At 33.2% G+C, this 19,380-nt stretch overlaps 2 protein-coding genes and 1 long non-coding RNA gene across 3 annotated transcripts; 2 read left to right on the forward strand and 1 right to left on the reverse strand.

The window, feature by feature from the left end:
* The first annotated feature begins 2,217 nt into the window (after nt 1–2,217).
* On the forward strand, nt 2,218–3,088 carry LOC107924581 (uncharacterized). Its single transcript, XR_001691803.2, has 2 exons — nt 2,218–2,512; nt 2,795–3,088. It is a non-coding gene; the product is annotated as an uncharacterized lncRNA (long non-coding RNA).
* A 2,453-nt stretch (nt 3,089–5,541) lies between these two features.
* LOC107938758 (protein EXORDIUM-like 6) lies at nt 5,542–6,722 on the forward strand. The gene is made up of 2 exons (XM_016871996.2): nt 5,542–6,130; nt 6,214–6,722. Exons 1-2 carry the CDS (start codon nt 5,599–5,601, stop codon nt 6,624–6,626), a joined length of 945 nt encoding a protein of 314 aa, XP_016727485.1. The 5' UTR covers nt 5,542–5,598; the 3' UTR covers nt 6,627–6,722.
* Nucleotides 6,723–9,691: 2,969 nt separating this feature from the next.
* Nucleotides 9,692–10,946, reverse strand: LOC107924572 (protein EXORDIUM-like 6). Its single transcript, XM_016855088.2, has 2 exons — nt 10,330–10,946; nt 9,692–10,252 (listed from the first exon to the last, which is right to left on the reverse strand). Exons 1-2 carry the CDS (start codon nt 10,868–10,870, stop codon nt 9,840–9,842), a joined length of 954 nt encoding a protein of 317 aa, XP_016710577.2. The 5' UTR covers nt 10,871–10,946; the 3' UTR covers nt 9,692–9,839.
* Between the last annotated feature and the right edge of the window lie 8,434 nt (nt 10,947–19,380).

Consider the following 19,380-nt stretch of genomic DNA (forward strand, 5'->3'; position numbering starts at 1 on the left):
GCACGACTCCTCGAATTTCTAGATATCAGGCATTGCCTTATTTTAGAATTTAGAAAGTATGAGTGAAATTCTAAAGGAATCTTCGATCATTTTGGACAAACAGGAAATCGCAATCCAGCACGATAAGGCACGATTCCCCGAATTGCCAAACATCGAATATTACCTTTGTTTTGAAGAGTTTTAGAAAAAATAAGTGAAATTCAAAAGGGACCTTCGATTATTTTGAACAAACGAGAAATTGCAACCCAACACGTTAGGGCACGATTCCGCGAATTGCCAAATATCGAACATCGCCTTCGTTTTAAAAGATTTTTAGAAGACATGAGTGAAATTTTGAAAGGATATTAAATTATTTTGAGCAAACGAGAAATTGCAACCTAGCACGTTAGGGCACGATTTCGTGAATTGCCAAATATCAAATGTCACCTTCGTTTTAAAGAATTTTTAAACGAATAATTATAAAAGTAGCTTAAAACATATTAATGCGACTCGAAATAGGACGAAATTAATCATAAAAATTTGGATTTTATAAAACCACATTTCATAAACCAAGTGGAAAATGATGATATGGGGTAATATGTGTACGCATAAAATAAGACAATGGAAGAGTGGAGGCGATACAATTTATTTAACCAACTAACAAACACTTACAACTAAGTATAACTAACTTGGAAATATAGCTCAATCTCAATCATGCATGGAGAATAATTAACATGACAATATAAAACAATGAATAAATAAATAACGTAACGATAACATGCATGGCATAATGTAATATGACTACTACTAGATACACAAAACAAAATGCAAATCAAAGAAGTAATATGGTATAAAACTGTTTTAAAATAACGATGAATAAAGGGACACATAAAATGTAGGTTGACAAATTTGTATAAAAAAACTAGGGATAGATATATAATTTTTTTGAAATAGATATTATAGAATGAAAGTTTGAATCAAATTGCATGTAAAATATTTTAAACACAAATATATTTAAAAGTTGACAAACTACATGCTAACTTTAATAATATATAATGCAAAAGAATAATAAGGATACAAGACGAGACATAACACACAAAATAGATTTAAAAGACATATGTACATGTAAATCTATTGTAAAAAAAAACATGAGATTAATAATAAGATATATATGAATTTTTAAATTAGTCTAAAAATTATACATATCCTTATATCAAAACATTTAAAGTAATAGACCATATAAACACAAAAGCAATATAATATAAAGATATACTCAAAAAATAATAATTTTATAATTACAAAAAATGAGGTTTCTAAAATTATTTCATATATACATAAAGAAAATACTTGACAAATCATGAAGCAAGAAGTGTTTAAAAATAGAAAAAAATCTATTAAAATAAGCGCATTAATATATATACATATAAATCTAAAAGTAAGTATATGTAAATTAACATAGAAATGATAATATGTATAGGTTTAATGATGTATGTAAATCAAATATATATACTAATATAAGTAAGTATAAAAATAATTTAAATTTTATGTAGAACACATATACAAAACATATTAGAGTAATAAAAATATATACTAGAACACATGGATAGAGTCAAAAACCATTACATGTATGAAATAACATTAACCTTATTATAAAATATATACATATATATATGTACATAATAATGTAAAGGAAATAAACATTCATATAAAATATACGAAATGCGATGATAATATTACAAAAACAAAACTACAATGATAAAATAACAATTGCCCAAAGTTGTTTAAAAAGTACAAAAATTGTCTAAGAATAAAAGAGGCAGTAAAACAAAAAAGAACTCAATTAAAATTAAACTAAAACAAAGGGATAATTAGCAAATAAACAATAATAACAATATGGACCAATATGCCATGCGCTCAAGCGCGTAGGGACTAGAATTGGAAATAATCCATGCCACAAAACGCTTCACTGAAGCGCGGACCAAAACGCGAATGAGCACAAATTACAGGGCGGATTTAAGAAAATAAAAAAAATCTGGACTAGACCTAATTAAGCACCAGCGCGAAAGAAAGGGATTAAATGCGAAATTTCCCTTTTCCGTAGCAAACGCGCGGATCTTGAGGGTTAGGAGCTGGGTCGGGTCGGGTTCATCCATGCGGCACTGTTTCAGTGTTGGTGCCTTTGGTGCCAAAACGAGACCGTTTTGCACTGCTATAAAAACCATTTTTTTTTTTCTAAAAATTTTCATTTTTGCTGCCTGTTTCTTTAAAAACTTGAAAAGAGCTCTCCCTTTCTGCTAGGGTTTCGAAACCCTAGCTTCTGTGCCGCCATCGTCGGTCCACCGCTCGTCCGCTATGGACAGTGGTCAGAGTTGCGTGAAAATAGGGTTTTTAACCCCCCTTGTTTACAACCGCATTTGAAAGCCATACCCTTTTTTAAGCCCCAAAAGAACGAGAGGAGAAGGCCCTCCCCCTTTCGAACTCAATTTCAACGGTGGAGAAGGGCCCTTAGGCGCCGCGAACACGGGGAAATCAGGTGAGTTTTTTGTTTTTTCACTCTTTGTTTGCTTTTAAAATAGACACAAAAAAAGAGAAATAACAGAGGTAAAAAAAACACCTTGAGAATGCTCAATTTCGAACGCTATTTTTTGTATTTTGATTTCTTCGTGTGCTCTGTAATACAACCCTGTTTTTCGAAAAATCCCCCTTACAAAAATCAAAAGAATGGCTTTATAGCCGAACAATAATAAAAAAAATTCCTTTCTTGCCATCCTTTGTTTTTATTTCTATTTGCTGTTGTTTTCTTGTCTGTTTGCAGGTACGTGGCGCGTGGAGGTGTACGGCGTACGGAGGCGCTGAAGGCCAGTACAGCGTTGGAGGCTAGAGCTGCGGCACTCCCTGCTGTTAGGGTTTGCTGTTTGGCTAATCCTATGTTTAGGTTTTGGGCCATTGGGCCACATGGGTATTTGGGTTTGTCATTGGGCTTGTTTGGGTCTTGGGTTATGTAGTTGGGTTTGGGTTTAATTTTTATTTATTTTGTATTTTGGTGGGCCCGGGCAAATTGGCTCATTTACAGTTATTATACCAATTCATATATGATTTTTGAGGGCAAGCTATAAATTTATTCACTTATTTATGGTTTAAATTGTATTTTAGTCACTAAACTTTAAAATATTAGTTTATTACATTTTAGTCCGTATACATCCCTTGCTCAAAGTTCTTCTTTTGCTCTCTGAATCTTAAATTCATTCGAAGCTAAGCTAGCTTGTCGGGAAATCGCTTTCTAGTCTTCTCAGGGCGGATTCATCTTCTAGTTTTCGCTATTCTATGCAAACAAAACCCCTTCCTAGCTAGGCTATCCTTTCTCAGGACAGGAGAACTCTTTCTCTTCTAGGTTGACTCTACTCTGAACTCTTCTTGTAGAACTAGGACAAGGGCAAGTCCTCTAAGCTATAAGTAACAACAATTGCTATTAAATCTCTGGCTATACAATAAGCGGGTTCTATAAAAAGTAATTCTTCTTTGACGGCAGGAACACATTCTGAATTGAAGTTGAAAGATGCAAAGTCAAGAATATCATTTTCTAAAGAAAAGAGAGATGCCCACATAACATTTTATTACTCCCGGAAAAAATTCCCTAGCAGCAGGAGCGCATTTTTAAATAAATACACCCCACCCCTCTTAATATCTTTTTGAGTAGCCCCTAATAGTAATTTTATTATACCTATCAAAGATATTAGATTTATTATGTAGAAAAAGACAGGCTACAAGAAAAATTTTTGCAACTAGCATAATGGCAGCATGTATAAGAGCCGAAATAGGAGTAGGCCCCTCCTTTTAGTTAACTTTTATTTTCTTTTCTATTTTTCCACCCTTTCTTTTTATCTCTTCTTCTTCTCCCTCCGTTTCTCTTTTTCTCAAAGGCCAAAGCCTTCCTCAACATCTTCTCCTCCTCCAAAAAACTTCTCTTTGCCACAAAAAAAAAAAAGTTTCAGCACTAAAATACATTTCGTATGGATAATAAAGTTACTAATCTTAAACAGAAAGCCATGTTAATAATGAGGTGCAACTTAGTGCATCAATACAAAGCGTTGCATTTTCAACGGGAAAACTCTATAATTAATGGAACAAGACATGGAAATTATCAATAAAAAAATAACTTGTTTTGTACCGATTGAATAACCATATTGTCAATTGTATCAAGAAGGAAAATTGCTTGAATAACCATGTTGTCAACTTGATTGACACTGAACTTCACCTTTGCTCTACTGTAATTGTGTGCTAAACCGAGCTGAGCTACCATGTTTAAGGAGAGACATGAAGAGAAATGGAAGCAAATGAGTAAAATACAGACTCATAGTCTTCTTTAACGAGAAAAATAATCGTAAAAAGCATAAAGAAATATGCAAACCTTTAAGTCTGACAAACTTTTCAAAATGCTTCCTTCGTAATCTATTATCTTTTATGATCATCATCATCATTTCTTTAAATTACATGTTGTTCTATAACGAATTTGAATACATTGGACATTGCCATTGCGATATTCCAAATATCTTTTAAGCAGTAATTCAACTGCCTAAAGCAATACTGGTTATGTTATGTCAGTGCAAGTAAACATCCAGTTTTTATCTCAACCTTATCCAAATTTGGTCTGTCAAATCACAGTTTGCAAGCTAAAACAAAGGCCATGCTAGTGCCACCCACTGGAAACCCAGACCAAAGAGAATAATAATCTTACTTATATATATATATTATATTTGTTTGGTGTTTAAGAGTTCCCTTTTCCTTCCAAGTTCCAACAAAACTACTTTCCCTATTTGCATGGAACCAAAACCCACCTTAGTTCTCATCTCTTGTCCATGCTTTAGGTTTTCCTTTGAGGCTGGTTTAAAGAATGGTGCCCAACAAGCTTGGAATTGATATCCAAGCTGATCATATTAAACCATCATCTTGTCAGCACCAGGACGGCAAGAACAAAGCAACTGAGTTGAAGAAAAAAAACAAAAAAAAAACAATGAAACATGATATGAAAATGCAATGCTTTGTACCGATGCTCTAAGTTGCAGTGTTGCTTTTTGTTAAAGATTAATAGCCCTATTATCCATGAAATGTATTTTAGTGCTTCCTTTTTTTTTTTTTTTGGCAAAGAGAAGCTTAATGGAAGAGTAGAAGGATTTTTGAGAGGAAGAGAAATGGAGGGAGAAGAAGAATAGAGAAAAAGAAAGGGAGGAAAAATAGAAAAGAAAAACCAAAGTTGACTGGAAGGGAGGGAAAGAGAGAAAACAATAAAATAATATCTTAATGTTGAACTCATATTTTCTTTACATTATTAATCGATTGAGTGATTAGAATATAACAAATCAAGCTTGATGATATTGATGCAAAGACTAATTCCATGTATTCTTTGATATGATTTTTATATGAAAAAATAACATGGTTTTTTATTAGAAATTCTAAAAATAGGTAGCTATCTGACAGAATTCTAAGGATATGAATTTGAGTCCTCAAAAATAGATAGATTTGGTTTCAAATTCAGTGCTATAAATACATATCACAATCTCATGATTCAATCATGTCTAATTTGAGTCAGAACATCAACCACCTGATTGGGAAGCCACTACCATGGCGTCTCTTTCAATCCGCCTCCTGGCTCTTGCCCTTTCCGTCACTGCTTTATTCACTTACTCCTCCGGCCATGGTCACACTTACGATCCTTATAACGACAAGGCACGGATGATCTACCACGGTGGTCCTATGCTCAACGGGACCATTAAATTAGCCATCATGTGGTACGGAAATTGTGGCAAGGAAATAAAGAACACCATGAGAAACTTCATTAAATCATTGTCCGTCCCAGGCAAAGACAAACTTCAACCTCAAGTTACCTGTTGGTGGAAAGTAGTGGAAAGTTACCAATCAATGATACCAGACGCAAAGCCTGGGAAAAGCCCCAAAATCAGGGTCAAAGTGGTGAAACAATCAGGAGAGAAAACATATAAATATGGGAAAGTGTTGACTTTGCAAGGGCATATCCCGGAGCTTATCGAGCATGTCACTAAGGGCGATACTGAACTCTTTCCGGTCATCGTTGCTGCAAGGGATGTCAGTATTCAAGGAATTTGCAACGGGAAGTGTGCCGATCATTTACTTACTGGTAAGCTTTTTTATTTTTGGTTGTGATAGTTAGGTCCTTTGGATATTACTGCATATGATGATTGATGCTTTTGGAAATTACAGAGGATCCCCATCCGCGACCATACATTATAGTCGGTAACCCAGAAACGGAGTGCCCCGGAGAATGCGGATGGCCTTTCTTCCCGGCTGACATGGGTCCAAAGGGACCAGTCCTTAAACCACCAAGCGGAAACATGGCAGCAGATGCTATGGTTGTTGCCTTCGCGGGTGCATTGGTTGATGCAATCACCAACCCAATGAACGATGCACTCTACCATTCAAACAAAGCTAAGAAACTTGGCCCGGCCACCGTTTGCAAAGGCATTTTCGGTCGTGGCGCTGCCCCTGGCAACCCCGGCGAAGTTCTCACCGACCCCAAAACTGGCGGAAGTTTCAATGCCCATGGAAATAACAACAAAAAATTCTTGCTTCCAGCCATCTGGAACCCCAAAACTAAATCTTGCTGGACTGTTTAATGGAGGTGGTTTGCAAAATTTGAGACAAAAAATAAAATAAAAAATAAACATTAAATTTCTGTAAAATTATTTTTTTATTTTATTGTATTTTCAAAATCGAAGCGGATTAGATTCATCGAACCGATTAATAAAAAATGGTTTGAGCCGTCAACTAGAGTTGATCATGGGCTGGGCGGCCCGGCCCGGCTCGAAGGTCTGCCTGAAAAATAGGAGGGTTTAGATAAAAATATAGGCCCGAAAAATGGGCTTGGGCAAAAAAACGAGGCCCGTTTAGAAAACAGGCCGGGCCTCGGGTAAGAGTTTTTTGGCCCGAGCCCGGCCCGGTCCGAATTATATATTAATATATATTTTTTATTTTATTTTTTATTATTTTAAAATTTTAATATAACTATTTTTTATTATATTATTAATTTGTGTATTGTTTTAAGAATTGTTTTAGTATTATTTTTATTTGTTTTAATATTTGTTTTTATGTTTTTAAATATATTTGATTTATTATATTTTTAAATTTTTTTATTTAATGAAATAAAAAAAATTTAATATGGGCCGGGCCGGGCCGGGCTCCGTAATTTTATTTTGGGCCGGGTCGGGCCGGGCTCTGTAATTTTATTTTGGGCCGGGCTTGGGCAAAATTTTAGGCCCATATTTTGGGCCGGGCCGGGCCCGGACCTAGTATAAGGGCCTAAAAATTTGTATGAGCCCAACCCGAACCCGGCCCGGCCCGGCCCATGATCATTTCTACCGTCAACCAATAAAAATCGCTTTTAGACTGCAAATCCAAAAAAAAATTAGTTGAATTGATTTTTATGTTTTAGATTAAATTATTTGAGCCAAGCAAAAAGAAAGCTAAGCCCAATTTATTTTAATAGAAACTGACCCACTACAAAAGCATAAGTTTAAAATGAGATTATTATTATTTTATATAAAATCAATAAAAATTTACATTTTAAATCTTTAATTTCATTATTTTAATCCAAACCTTTTACATAAAATTTTAATAAATATATAAACAGTGCGACTTAATTGAATTTCAAAAGCTCTAGCAAAAGCAAAATTACTTTAAATTTTATTATATTATATAACTTTGAATATGTTAGTATATCATATTATTTTTTGGCTTAATCACAAATTTAGCCACTAATATTTATATGTTTTTATCAAAATGGTCATAATTTTGTTTTTCCCATTAACATTTCTTCTTTTTTTCAATTTACTTTTTCTAACAGTTTTAATAAAAGTACCATTAAAAAAGTTAACGGGAATGTGTGGAATATTTTTGATGAGACGTAATTTATTACTTAAATAACCTAATAAGATAATTGTATTTGGAAAATAATACAATAAATAAATAATAAATTAAATTTTAAAAAATAACTCTTAATTTTAAAAAAATAAACATATTTCTCTAAAAAATATTAACTCAATAGAAAAACTTATCAATAAACAAACATATGAAAGATTGAAACCTTGAATTTATTCATTAAATCTGTTAAAAAGGACTCAAAAACACAATTAGAATCATTTTAACAAAAAATACAAACATTAGTGACTAAATTTATCATTAAGCCTTATTGGGGTATTATAATAACTTTTTCGTATCATATTTACATAGTATAATTGTTTTATTTTCTAAATATATATTATTTAAAGCAAATAGTGAATAGTGAGAGATTCAATTTTTTAGTTGCACTTGCATACTCTAATTGCTGTATTTAAAAAAGAATATATAATCTCGTGTGTGGGTCTTACATTAAGGGTGTTCTTCGCTTAATGTATGATTTGAGTTTGAATTACGTCAGTTGGATTGCTTTTAAGGAATTGCCTTCCTCATAATTCATAAAAAAAAAAAAAGAAGAAGCTTAAGAGTGTAAAAAGACTTTTAAACTTTTTTAAAAAAAGCAATTAAGCCCCTATTTCTTTTTTTACTCACTTGGGTATTTGACCTTTTACAATGCATAAAAAGACCCTCAAACTTTTTTAAAAAAGCAAGTAAGTCCCTGCTTTTTTTTTCACTCAATTGGGTATTTAAATTTTCAAAATGCATAAAAAATGCCCTTAAACTTTTTCAAAAAAGCAATTAAGCCCGTGCTTTTTTTTTTGCACTCAATTGGGTATTTGAACCACTCCTAATTTTTTTTCAGTTAAAACCACCACGTGTAATAAGCATAACGTGACATGTGACAAAAAATTAATAAAAGTTATAAAAATGATTACATTTTAATAAAAATATTAAAAATTAGAAAAAAATTTATAAAAATCGTAATTTTTTTATAGAAATATAAAAAAATTGTAAAATTTTATAAAGTCAAAAGAAAATTATAAAAATGTAAAGAAATATAAAATTCGTAAAAAACATTATAAAAATTATTGTACTAAAATAAGATTTTTATATTTTTCTATAATTTTTATTGATTTTTATTTTTTATCATTTTTCGTCACATGTTTGCGACACATTATGATTTTAACTAAAAAAATTGGATGTCATTAACTTTAATGGTCACCAGTTAAAGTTAATTGTTAAAGGGTCTTTTTTTAAATAAATTTTTAATATTTTAAATTTTTATTAAAATTTAATAATTTTTATTAACTTTTATTGATTTTTATTTTTTAAAATTTTTTGCCACATGGTTGTGACACGGGGTGATTTTAACTAGAAAAATTAGGAGTAGTTAATTTTAATGGTCAATTGGTAAAGTTAATGGTTAAATAACCTTTTTGATGTATTTTACAGTTCAAGTACCTAATTGAGTAAAAAAATTAACGGTTTAATTTTATTTTTAAAGTTTGAGGGCTTTTTTAATACATTTTGAAAGTTCGAGTACCTAATTGCCTGCAAAAAAAAACAAGGGTCGAATTGTTTTTTTGAAAAAGTTTGAAGGCCTTTTGATATATTTTGAAAGTTCAAATAACCAATTAAGTGAAAAAAAAAAAGAGTAAGGAGTTAATTATTTTTTAAAAAAAAATTAAGAGCGTATTTTAAAAATTTAAGTAGTGGATTGAGTGAAATTATTTTTTTGAAAATGTTTGAGGGAAGTTTTTACCGTTAAGCTAAAAAAATACAAAGATTAGAAGCATAAAATAAATATTTAATATTTAGAAATAGAACAAAGACATGAAAGAATTAGAACATCAAAAAACTTTTCTTTTTGTGTGTGTCTGTGTGTTGAGTGTGTGGGTTTAATATTTTCTCTCCAATTTGCATAACCACCTCCCTTAGAGAGTCCAGCAAGCTTTAGTAGCGGGGTTCCAGATTGCAGGAAGCAAGAACCTTTTGCTTTTATTGCCATGAGCATTGAAATTTCCACCAGTTTTTGGGTCGGTTCTGACCTTGCCAGGGTTTCCAGGGGTAGCGCCAGGGCCAAAAATGCCTTTGCAAACAGCGGCAGGACCTAGAGGGGTGGCGCTGTTCTCATGGTAGATGCCGTTCTCCATAGGGTTTGTGACCGCATCAGCCAAAGTGCTGGCGAAGGCAATGACCATAGCATCAGCTGCCATATTGCCACTTGGTGGTTTAAGGACTGGTCCTTTTGAGCCAGGTTCAGCGGGAACGAAAGGCCATCCACATTCTTCAGGGCACTCAGTTTCCGGGTTCCCGACGATGATGTATGGGCGCGGCTTGGGATCCTCTGTAATTTCCAAAACATTATAACCAATAAATAATAATATTTAAAGAAATTCAAATGAAGAAAAGGAAATTGGTTACCAGTAAGTAGATGATCGGCACACTTTCCATTGCAAAGTCCTTGAATGGAGACATCTCTTGCAGCAACGATGACGGGAAGGACACTAGTATCGCCCTTAGTGAGTTCCTCGATAAGAATTGGGATATGTGCTTGCAAAGTCAAGACTTTTCCATGTTTATATGATTTATTAGTCGATTGTTTCACCACTTCCACCTTGATTTTGGGGCTTTTCCCAGGCTTTGCGCCTGGCATCATGGCTTGATAACTTTCCACCACCTCCCACCAACGGGTGACTTGAGGTTGAAGGTGGTCTTTGCCTGGCAACACCAACGATTTTATGAAATTCCTCATCGTATTCTTTATGTCTTTTCCACAATCTCCGTACCATATTAAGGCTAGTTTAACGTTCTTGGTAAGCATCGGACCATCATGGTGGATCATTTTGGCCTTATCGGTATAAGGGTCCCAAGAGTGACCATGGCCGGAGGAGGAAGTGAATAAAAGAGAGACTGAAAGTGCAAGAACAAGGAGGCGGGTTGAAAGAGAAGAAGAAGAACCCATTATTCACAATCTTTATTCGGATGGGTTTGTTTATTTATTTATTAGTCTAAACGATGTTCTAACTCAAATAGATGACATGATTAAAACATTAGAGATGGTGATGGGTATTTATATGGTAGAATTTGTGGATAAATTATTCAAAAAGACACCTAATTTTAAGGAGTCAAATTCCCAGATATCCTTAAAATTTTCTGTGGCAGCTATCAATCAAACCAACCAAACATAAGCGCTTCCTGTCCTTGAAATATATTAAAAAAACTACTTGTCAAGTTCATGTGAGTTATAACCCCATCCATCGGACACGGTAAAGGAGTGCTACCAAGTGAATATTGTTAAATTTATTATCATTCTATTTTATTATGAACATATAATTTTAAAATTCATTATTATTTCTATGGATATTGGATGCATCTATCTCTGTCCCATCCCATCTCGCTTCACTTTAATTTAATTTTTACTACTTATCTTTAATTTTTTCAATTTTTTTAAAGTCAAATAAATATTTAAATATAGTTCTCTAAAAATATTTAAACATAAAATATAAGATTTTTTATATATATTACGTCATTACATTTTTATCTGTTTAATAGTTTATATATACGAGGGTAAAATGGTAAATGTATATAGTGGAGCAGGTCGAAGCAAGACAAGCAATTACCATAACTGCTTTATACCATTATCCAAAAGAAAAAATCCACCCAACTTGCATCCACTTTTCAAACAAAAAAATTCACTCCAAATTCGAAATCCATGGGGCAGATCGGATTTTGTCATCCTTACCATCCACTCATTTTGACTGGAAACTTAGTTGAGCTTTGTGTGGATCCTAATTTACAAAGAGGGTCAATACAATTTTTTTTTCTTTTTCATATTGGGTTTTGAATTTTTTTCAATTTAATCTCTAATTTGGTAATTTTTCTCACATTAAAGCTTGAATTTTTTTGTCCAAGTTAGTCCATGAAATTTTCTTGAAAACCCTAAGTTTAGACCTTAATGTGCGAACAATTATACAAGACTAACTTGAAAAAAAAAACTCAAGCCTCAATACGATAATAATTACCTAATTCAAGTCTCAATGTAAAAATTGTTGTCAAATTCAAGAACTAACTTTTAAAAAATTTTAAATCCCAATATAAAAAAAGTTACCAAATTCAGTTTCCAAATAGTGATTTAACCTTTACAAAAATTACATAGTTGAAATCTAAAAAACTCTAGTGTGTTTTTCGAGGTGGAGACAAATTGGAAAGTTTCGCACCCATATATGATATGTCACACCCGAAATCTAGATGATTCGAATTGAAAGCGTGTATATGTGAAGTTGTATATTCTGGCACACTCTGGTGGTTGTTCGCCAAACTGTAAACTTCTGGTGAATTTATGTCTTGGCAAATTGAGTATTTGCCCATGAAAGTATATCAGGATTTAGTTTTTGACGTGTTCTTTAATCAAAGAAAGAATTCAATAAAATAAAAATAAGCTCTTGTAGGTTACGGCCAAATGTATAGTTTGCCTAGTTTGTTTAAGCGCTATGAAAAGCAAATCTTGGTAACTAGATCTGGTTATAAACCAATTAAACTGATTGGTCAAATAGTTTTTGGACAAGACTCTCATTTATGATTCTTCCAGATTCTATAAGCCATTAAGAAGGGCATACTTTGAAGTTTCTTGACACTTGTCAAATTCTACTAAGCAGAAGTGGATTATATATATGTGTGTGTAAGTAGGGTTCGTGAGAAAGTTTCTTCTTTCTTCAAAAATGACTCTTAAATTATTAAATATAAAATGTTATTGATGGTTGCTATTTTTATGTAAACTGGAAGCTAAGGATTCTTGAGAATAAACAGAGGATGTTCTATCTCCTAGTAAGTCTGACAACTTTGCATGTTAAGATTAAGGGTATTATGATAAATGCATGCAGTAAGTTATGATTAAAAGGTCATGCATGGGGGTTATTTGTAGATGGTATGTTAGCAATATGTTTGTAAATAAGTTTTAATGGTTAACCCACATTCTTTTAAGCAATTGATGCTACGAGTTTGTGAAAGACATTCAAAATCGAAGATTTTGATCTTCTACAAAGTCAGTCTCAAGTGAGTCTCTAATATCAACTCATACAAGTTCATATAAGTATATTGTTTATGATTGATATTCCTGAAAATAGTGTGTGAATACATGAATGATTGCTGGAAAATAAGTATGTATTTCATGATATAAGTCTTTGTGAGTTTAGAATATGATGAATTATGTGTATGAGTGTAAGTAATACTGAGAAACTTATGTCTGGAATGTATACTATGTGATGTGATTGTGTTGATGCAAATGAAGCATGTATTGAGGTATTATTTGATTAAGGAAATGAGTTAGCCTACCTGAACATATGTTTAAATTGGATATGTTATGTAATATTGAAAATGTTTAGGAGTGGGGTGTCTTTGAGTGTGGAGAGGTTGTGATGTGAACCGCAGTGGTATTCGATGAATTCCGTTGAGACAATAAACACGAATTTTGATATGAAAATCTTGAAGAAAAGTCCATGGCCATGACACATTCTGAAAATGGTGGATGAGTCGCATTTATCGACTGGGGTTCTCTGCGTGTCCTAGGGCGATGATGGGCAAACCCCACATGATTTGAGTTTAGGCAAATCCATATCGCAAATACAACAGTTTATGCGGTGTCTGGATGGTATTCTGTTAGCATTTGTAGCGTATTCTGATTGGGCATTTGTAGCATTCTGTTAGCCTTGGTGGCATTATGTTAGCCTTTTGTGATATTATGTTAGCCTTTATGGCATATTTTATCTGGCCCCAGTGGCATATTCTGGTGAGTTTATGTTAAGGATATGATCTATCTGAAACTTTAGTGTGAAAATTTTTGTGATAAATTGAATAAGTCTTAAAGGAAGTTTCTTAAAAAGAAGTATGATTCAGTATGTTCAAAAAGGGTATCTGCCGTGATTATCTGTCAGTATAGTAAATGGGCGTATTTGATATAAAAGCCCGTCAATTTGAATTATCGTGCTATTAAGGTGAAATTCAGAGTTAACTGGTATTTATTGTATTTGCATAGTATTATGTCTTGTTTTGAGCCGTGATGAAATCTAGGTTGTTCGATATATTAGATGTCTTGCGCCTTGTAACAAAAATATGCATAATTCTTCTAAACGATCTGGAGGGTTCTCCATCAGTATGAGTATGCGTTGGGTTGAATCAGGGTATTATTTAAATTATGATTTGATTTAGTAAAATCAGTATGGGTATCCACTAAAAGTATGAACAATAAGTGGTATCAGCTAAGAATAGTGCCTGGGATTTTCTATTCGAGAATAACTATTGAAATTTGTCTAACGAGAAAAGAAAAAAGATAGTATCGACTGTCAAAACCTGAAGTCAGCCAAGTAGTTGGATGAATGACGATATGACATGAATGATAAGTAGCGTATAAATACGAAATTAAATAACTGATAGTTTGAAGGTATCCGCCAAAGATATATATATATATAGGGGATTCAACATTCAAGATGAAGAATTTATCAAGAAAGGTTAAAAGACATATTGTGATCAAAACTCACAAGTTCCTATGAACTTACTAGTGATATGTTTATATTTCAGGTATTGTTGTTTAAATGAGAGGGCTAGGAGAGACAACGCAGGAATGTGCCAAAGATGATGCAAACGGGGATACAATACATACAACGAGTGTTTTGGAAAAATTGGCATTTAGTAGGACTACACCTTAATAGATTGTCGTTTATAAACCATGTGTTATAATAAATTGTAACTGATCTGAAGCAATATGTATATTTTTAATTAATTACTTTCCTTTGTTATTTTATATGGAGTTTTTAAATAAAATAAACAGATAAATGTTTTAAGTAAGGTAAATTGCTAACTATTTTACTAAATTTTGTTAAGTGATTAACGTGGTAACACCCAAGATCCGGACCCAATGAATTGGATCAGGTTGAGGGCGTTACATGATATACATATATCAGTATTGTAATTGCCCAAATTCATCTAGCCCAAAATAAAACCAAAAATAAAAAGTCCAAGTCCATTTACAAAAATAGATTTGGCCCAAATAAAAAAAAAAGACTAAAAGCCAAATCCATTTGCTAAACCTAATACCCAATAACCCAAAGCCTAATAGCCCAACTATGCTAAACTAACAGAAACCCTAATTTCACATTAAGAGTTTTGGCATGTAATACCCTTTACTCATATTAGATGTCGGAATAGGGTATGAGGCATTACCGGACTTAAATATAAGCAAACATACAAACCGAGACATAAATTTTCGTTCAAATTTAAAACTTTTCACATTCATTCATATCGTCCTTAAAATAAACCTACAAGGCCCATAACATACATTGGAGGTGGTTCGGGACTAAACCGAGAACTTTAGAAAATTTCACAACACTTAGAAAATTTTTCATGTTTTTAAAAGCTACAAACTTGTGTGGCTAGGGACACGCCCGTATGGGCAGGCCGTGTGGTCGCACACGCCCGTGTCCTTAACCCGTGTAACTCTCTGTTTGTCACCTAAGAACAAATTGAAGTTACACGGCCAAGTCACACGCCCGTGTGCTAGGCCATGTGGTCAATTTAATTTTCATAATTTTTCATAAAATAGGTACAAACTTCACACGCCCAGGGCACACGCCTATGCCTGAGGCTGTGTCATCCACACGGCTGAGGCACACGCCCGTGTCTCTGCCCGTGTGCTCAATAGAGAGCATTTTGTTTTGCAATAATTAATATGCAGGGGACACACGACCGAAACACACGACCATGGGCAAGACATGTGTCACACATGGCCTAGACACACGCCCGTGTGTTTACCCGTGTGGACAAAAATAAGGCTATTTACAAAGCCATTTTGTCACCCTTCCAAGCACAAACCTACACATCAACATATAACACCAAACCAAGCATATTCATACAACAAATCAGCCACAACCAAAACATCCACCTATCATTTACATGCTATTATCTATCACATGCACATTCCACATCCATAAAAAACATCATCATATGCATATATACTTAAACCAATAGTAGCCAATTTTAATAGCCATTTACAAAATAAATTATCAACCAACATAAGCCAACACATTTGGCCAAATCAATTTGACACATAACAAAAAGACCAAGTCTCTATACATGCCATAACTCAAAACATTAAAAATCATTGGTACCCAAAATGTTAAGTTGATAATGTGAATGAATCTCCAACAGTCTCCGATTCCCGAGCTAGCTTGGTGACACTATAAGGCAAGGGAAAAGAAAAAGGGAGTAAGCTATAAAGCTTAGTAAGTTCCTATGCAATTAATAGGCATCATAACCACACCTTAACATACAATATACATGAAGTAAATTTAACACAAATGTCATTATAACTTTCATAATCAAACTTGTTTATTCACAACCTTACCAGGGGTTCATCACATATCAAGCTCATTATTCAATGAGTTTTACGTATGTAGCTGTACCAACTTGCAACATAACATAACCTTTCATAGCGTTGACATTCTCGTTAAATTTCCCAGTGAACAACTTGGAATACTAAATGATACTCAGGAGTCTGGCACATACAATACCATACCAATGCCATATCCCAGATATGGTCTTACATGGAATCTCATATCGATGCCAATAGCCCAGCTATGGTCTTACACAAAGTCTCATATTGATGCCATATCCCAGATATGGTCTGACACGTAATCTTAGTAACCCTAATGTCATGGCATTCGTATCTTAACTATTCCTAAGGTTCAACCGGGATTTCTCACTTGTCAAACTTTGCTGATTACGTTCAAGAGCAATTCAAAATTCATAAAATATTAAAGTAACTAAAACATAAATAACAACATATTATTTACATACGAACTTACCTCGGTACAAAAACAACATAAATGGATCTAATCGTCAAAAACCTTATTTTTCCCTAGATTAAGGTCCAAACCTCATCTTTCTTGATATATAATAGTAAATTTAACTTATGTAATTATCACATTGTTCAATTTGGTTCAAAAATCACAATATGGAAAAATTACTATTTTGCCCTTAACTTTTTACATTTTTACAAATTAGTCTTTAGGCTCGTAAATTGAAATATATTCAATTCATTTGTTACCCAAGCCTAGCCAAACCATATACATACTCATATTAGCCCAAATTTTTCATCAAATTACATATTTACTACACATTTTACAACTTTTTACAAATAGGTCCTTTTATGTACTTCCATAAAAAATTACTTAGTAAAAGTTATTTATTACACATCAAACTTTCATTTTCTACCATAAAACATCAAAACACATGCATGTAATACATGGGTAAAATTTTAAACATAAAGAGCATTAAAAACGGGGCTAGGATGTACTTATAATCAAGCTTGAAAGATGAAAAAACCCTAGCTATAGTGTTCTTCCAAGTTTCAGCCAAGGTTGAAGAAAGAAGTGCAAATTTTGGCTTTATTTCCCGTTTTTATTCTTTTATTAACCAAATGACCAAAATGCCCTTTTCCCAAATCATTAAAATTCACTTATGTAACAGCCCGATTCTGGGCCTAGTCGGAATAGTGGTTTCGGGACCACAAATCCGACGAGGGAAAATATGGTTATTATTATATTTTTATGATCTACAATTTCACGGAAAATTTTCATAAAAATTTCATTCGAAAATTTCGACGTTTGGGCACTCAATTTAGTCAAAAGGACTAAATTGTAAATAGTGCAAAAGTTGAGTTCTACATCTTAGAGGTGTCTAATTGTTATGAAATTTTAAATTGGAGGTCTTTATGTGGCAATTAGACCATTAGTTAGTTGATGGATAAAAATAGACATAAGAAATGGGTGAAATAGATTTTTTTAAATGGGGGCATTTTAGTCATTTGGTTATTAAATAGAATTAAATGGGAAAAAGATGGCAAAATATGCTCATCTTCTTCATGGTGAACGAAATCAGCAAGGGGGAAGCCATATTTAGGGTTTTTAAGCTTTCAAGCTCCATAGTAAGTGATTCTAAGCCCCGTTTTTAATGTTCTTCGTATTTTTGGAGTCCCGGTAACTTGATTTAGCTTATTCTACCATTAATTTATGTTAGGGTTCATATTTGGAAAAATATCCATAGGTTAAATGTGTTTATTTTGCTGTTTTATGGTGGAATATGAAGCTAGAGATTATGTTAAACAACTTTTGCTAAGCAATTTTAAGCGAAAACGGGTAAATAGACATAATCGGTAAAAATAATTAATATTCAAAAGTATGTGTTGGAGTGGGAATTTGATGTTTCCATAGAAGGGAAAAATGTTCAGCATGTTATAAAACTTAAGAATAAGTGATGAAGTTTAATTTCCGAGCTTGGGGACAAAAGTGTAATTATGCAAAAGTTTGGGGGCAAAATTGTAATTTTCAAAAAGTTGGGTGGTGGATTATTTTAATAAATGTGGACTTTAAACAAGTTAAATTTGCTATTATAGATCAAGAAAGACGTGAAGAGTATATCAAACGAGGAAAAGAAAAGATAGTGGAGTAAAGTGCAAAATTACGATATTTTGCACCGAGGTAAGTAAACACGTGACTTAATGTATTATTTTGATATTATTTGATATATGTTGAGATTTATTTGGAATTAAAATAAATGTTTAGCAATATCCTAAAAATGTTGTTAAATCGGGAAAGGTGATAAAGGGTTGCAATATATGGGTTATGGGTTGAACACTCGGAATAAGCCGTAGTATGTTGTATATAAAAGGGGTTGCTGTGTGCTGATTCCCCGATTTATGGGTGGTGCTATGTGCGTGATCCACCATATCTTTGAAATGTGAAAGGGGGTTGCTATGTGCTGATTCCCCCGAGGGGTTGCTAAGTGCTGATTCCCCGGTTCATTGGTGGTGCTAAGTGCGATATCCACCATATCTTTGAAATGTGAAAGGGGGTTGCTATGTGCTGATTCCCCCGAGGGGTTGCTAAGTGCGATATCCATTGTATATTTGAAATGAAAAGGGGGTTGCTATGTGCTGATTCCCCCGAGGGGTTGCTAAGTGATGATTCCCCGATTCAGTGGTGGTGCTAAGTGCGAGATCCACCAATAACGGTTAACATTCCGAGTGTTCAACGAAAAAGTGTGGAAGGTGAATATTGCCATATGGTGGAAAATTTTATGGGGTAAATATTGAGTTGGACACTAAATCGATCCATGTATGAGATGGGAGAAAATATCGAAAACGAAAAAGGAACGATTTAATTATAAACTGTGTTGAACAACAGCAGTTGGGTAACTTTGAAAAATCACCATAAATGGTGGAAAATGAATGGGAAGCTGAATAATATATGAAATTGAAGCTGGATGTGTCTGTTTTCATATGAAAGAAATAGAATAAGCAAAAGAGTTGTATTTTTGGAGATATCTGAATTTTACTAAAACAGGGCTGGATTGATTTCGAGATCCCCTGTTCTAACTTTGGAAAATTACCAAAAATTGTAAAAAATAATTATGGCATTAAAT

This window comes from Gossypium hirsutum, chromosome A02 (genome assembly GCF_007990345.1).
Source record: "Gossypium hirsutum isolate 1008001.06 chromosome A02, Gossypium_hirsutum_v2.1, whole genome shotgun sequence".
Taxonomy (NCBI): Eukaryota; Viridiplantae; Streptophyta; class Magnoliopsida; order Malvales; family Malvaceae; genus Gossypium; species Gossypium hirsutum.

Bases quoted from the DNA above. Each gene is read 5' to 3' on its own strand.
- LOC107938758 (XM_016871996.2), top strand. From the start codon at position 5,599: ATGGCGTCTCTTTCAATCCGCCTCCTGGCTCTTGCCCTTTCCGTCACT. The intron at 6,131-6,213 runs GTAAGCTTTTTT...TGGAAATTACAG, and splicing joins TGCCGATCATTTACTTACTG to AGGATCCCCATCCGCGACCA.
- LOC107924572 (XM_016855088.2), bottom strand. From the start codon at position 10,870: ATGGGTTCTTCTTCTTCTCTTTCAACCCGCCTCCTTGTTCTTGCACTT. The intron at 10,253-10,329 runs GTAACCAATTTC...TGGAAATTACAG, and splicing joins TGCCGATCATCTACTTACTG to AGGATCCCAAGCCGCGCCCA.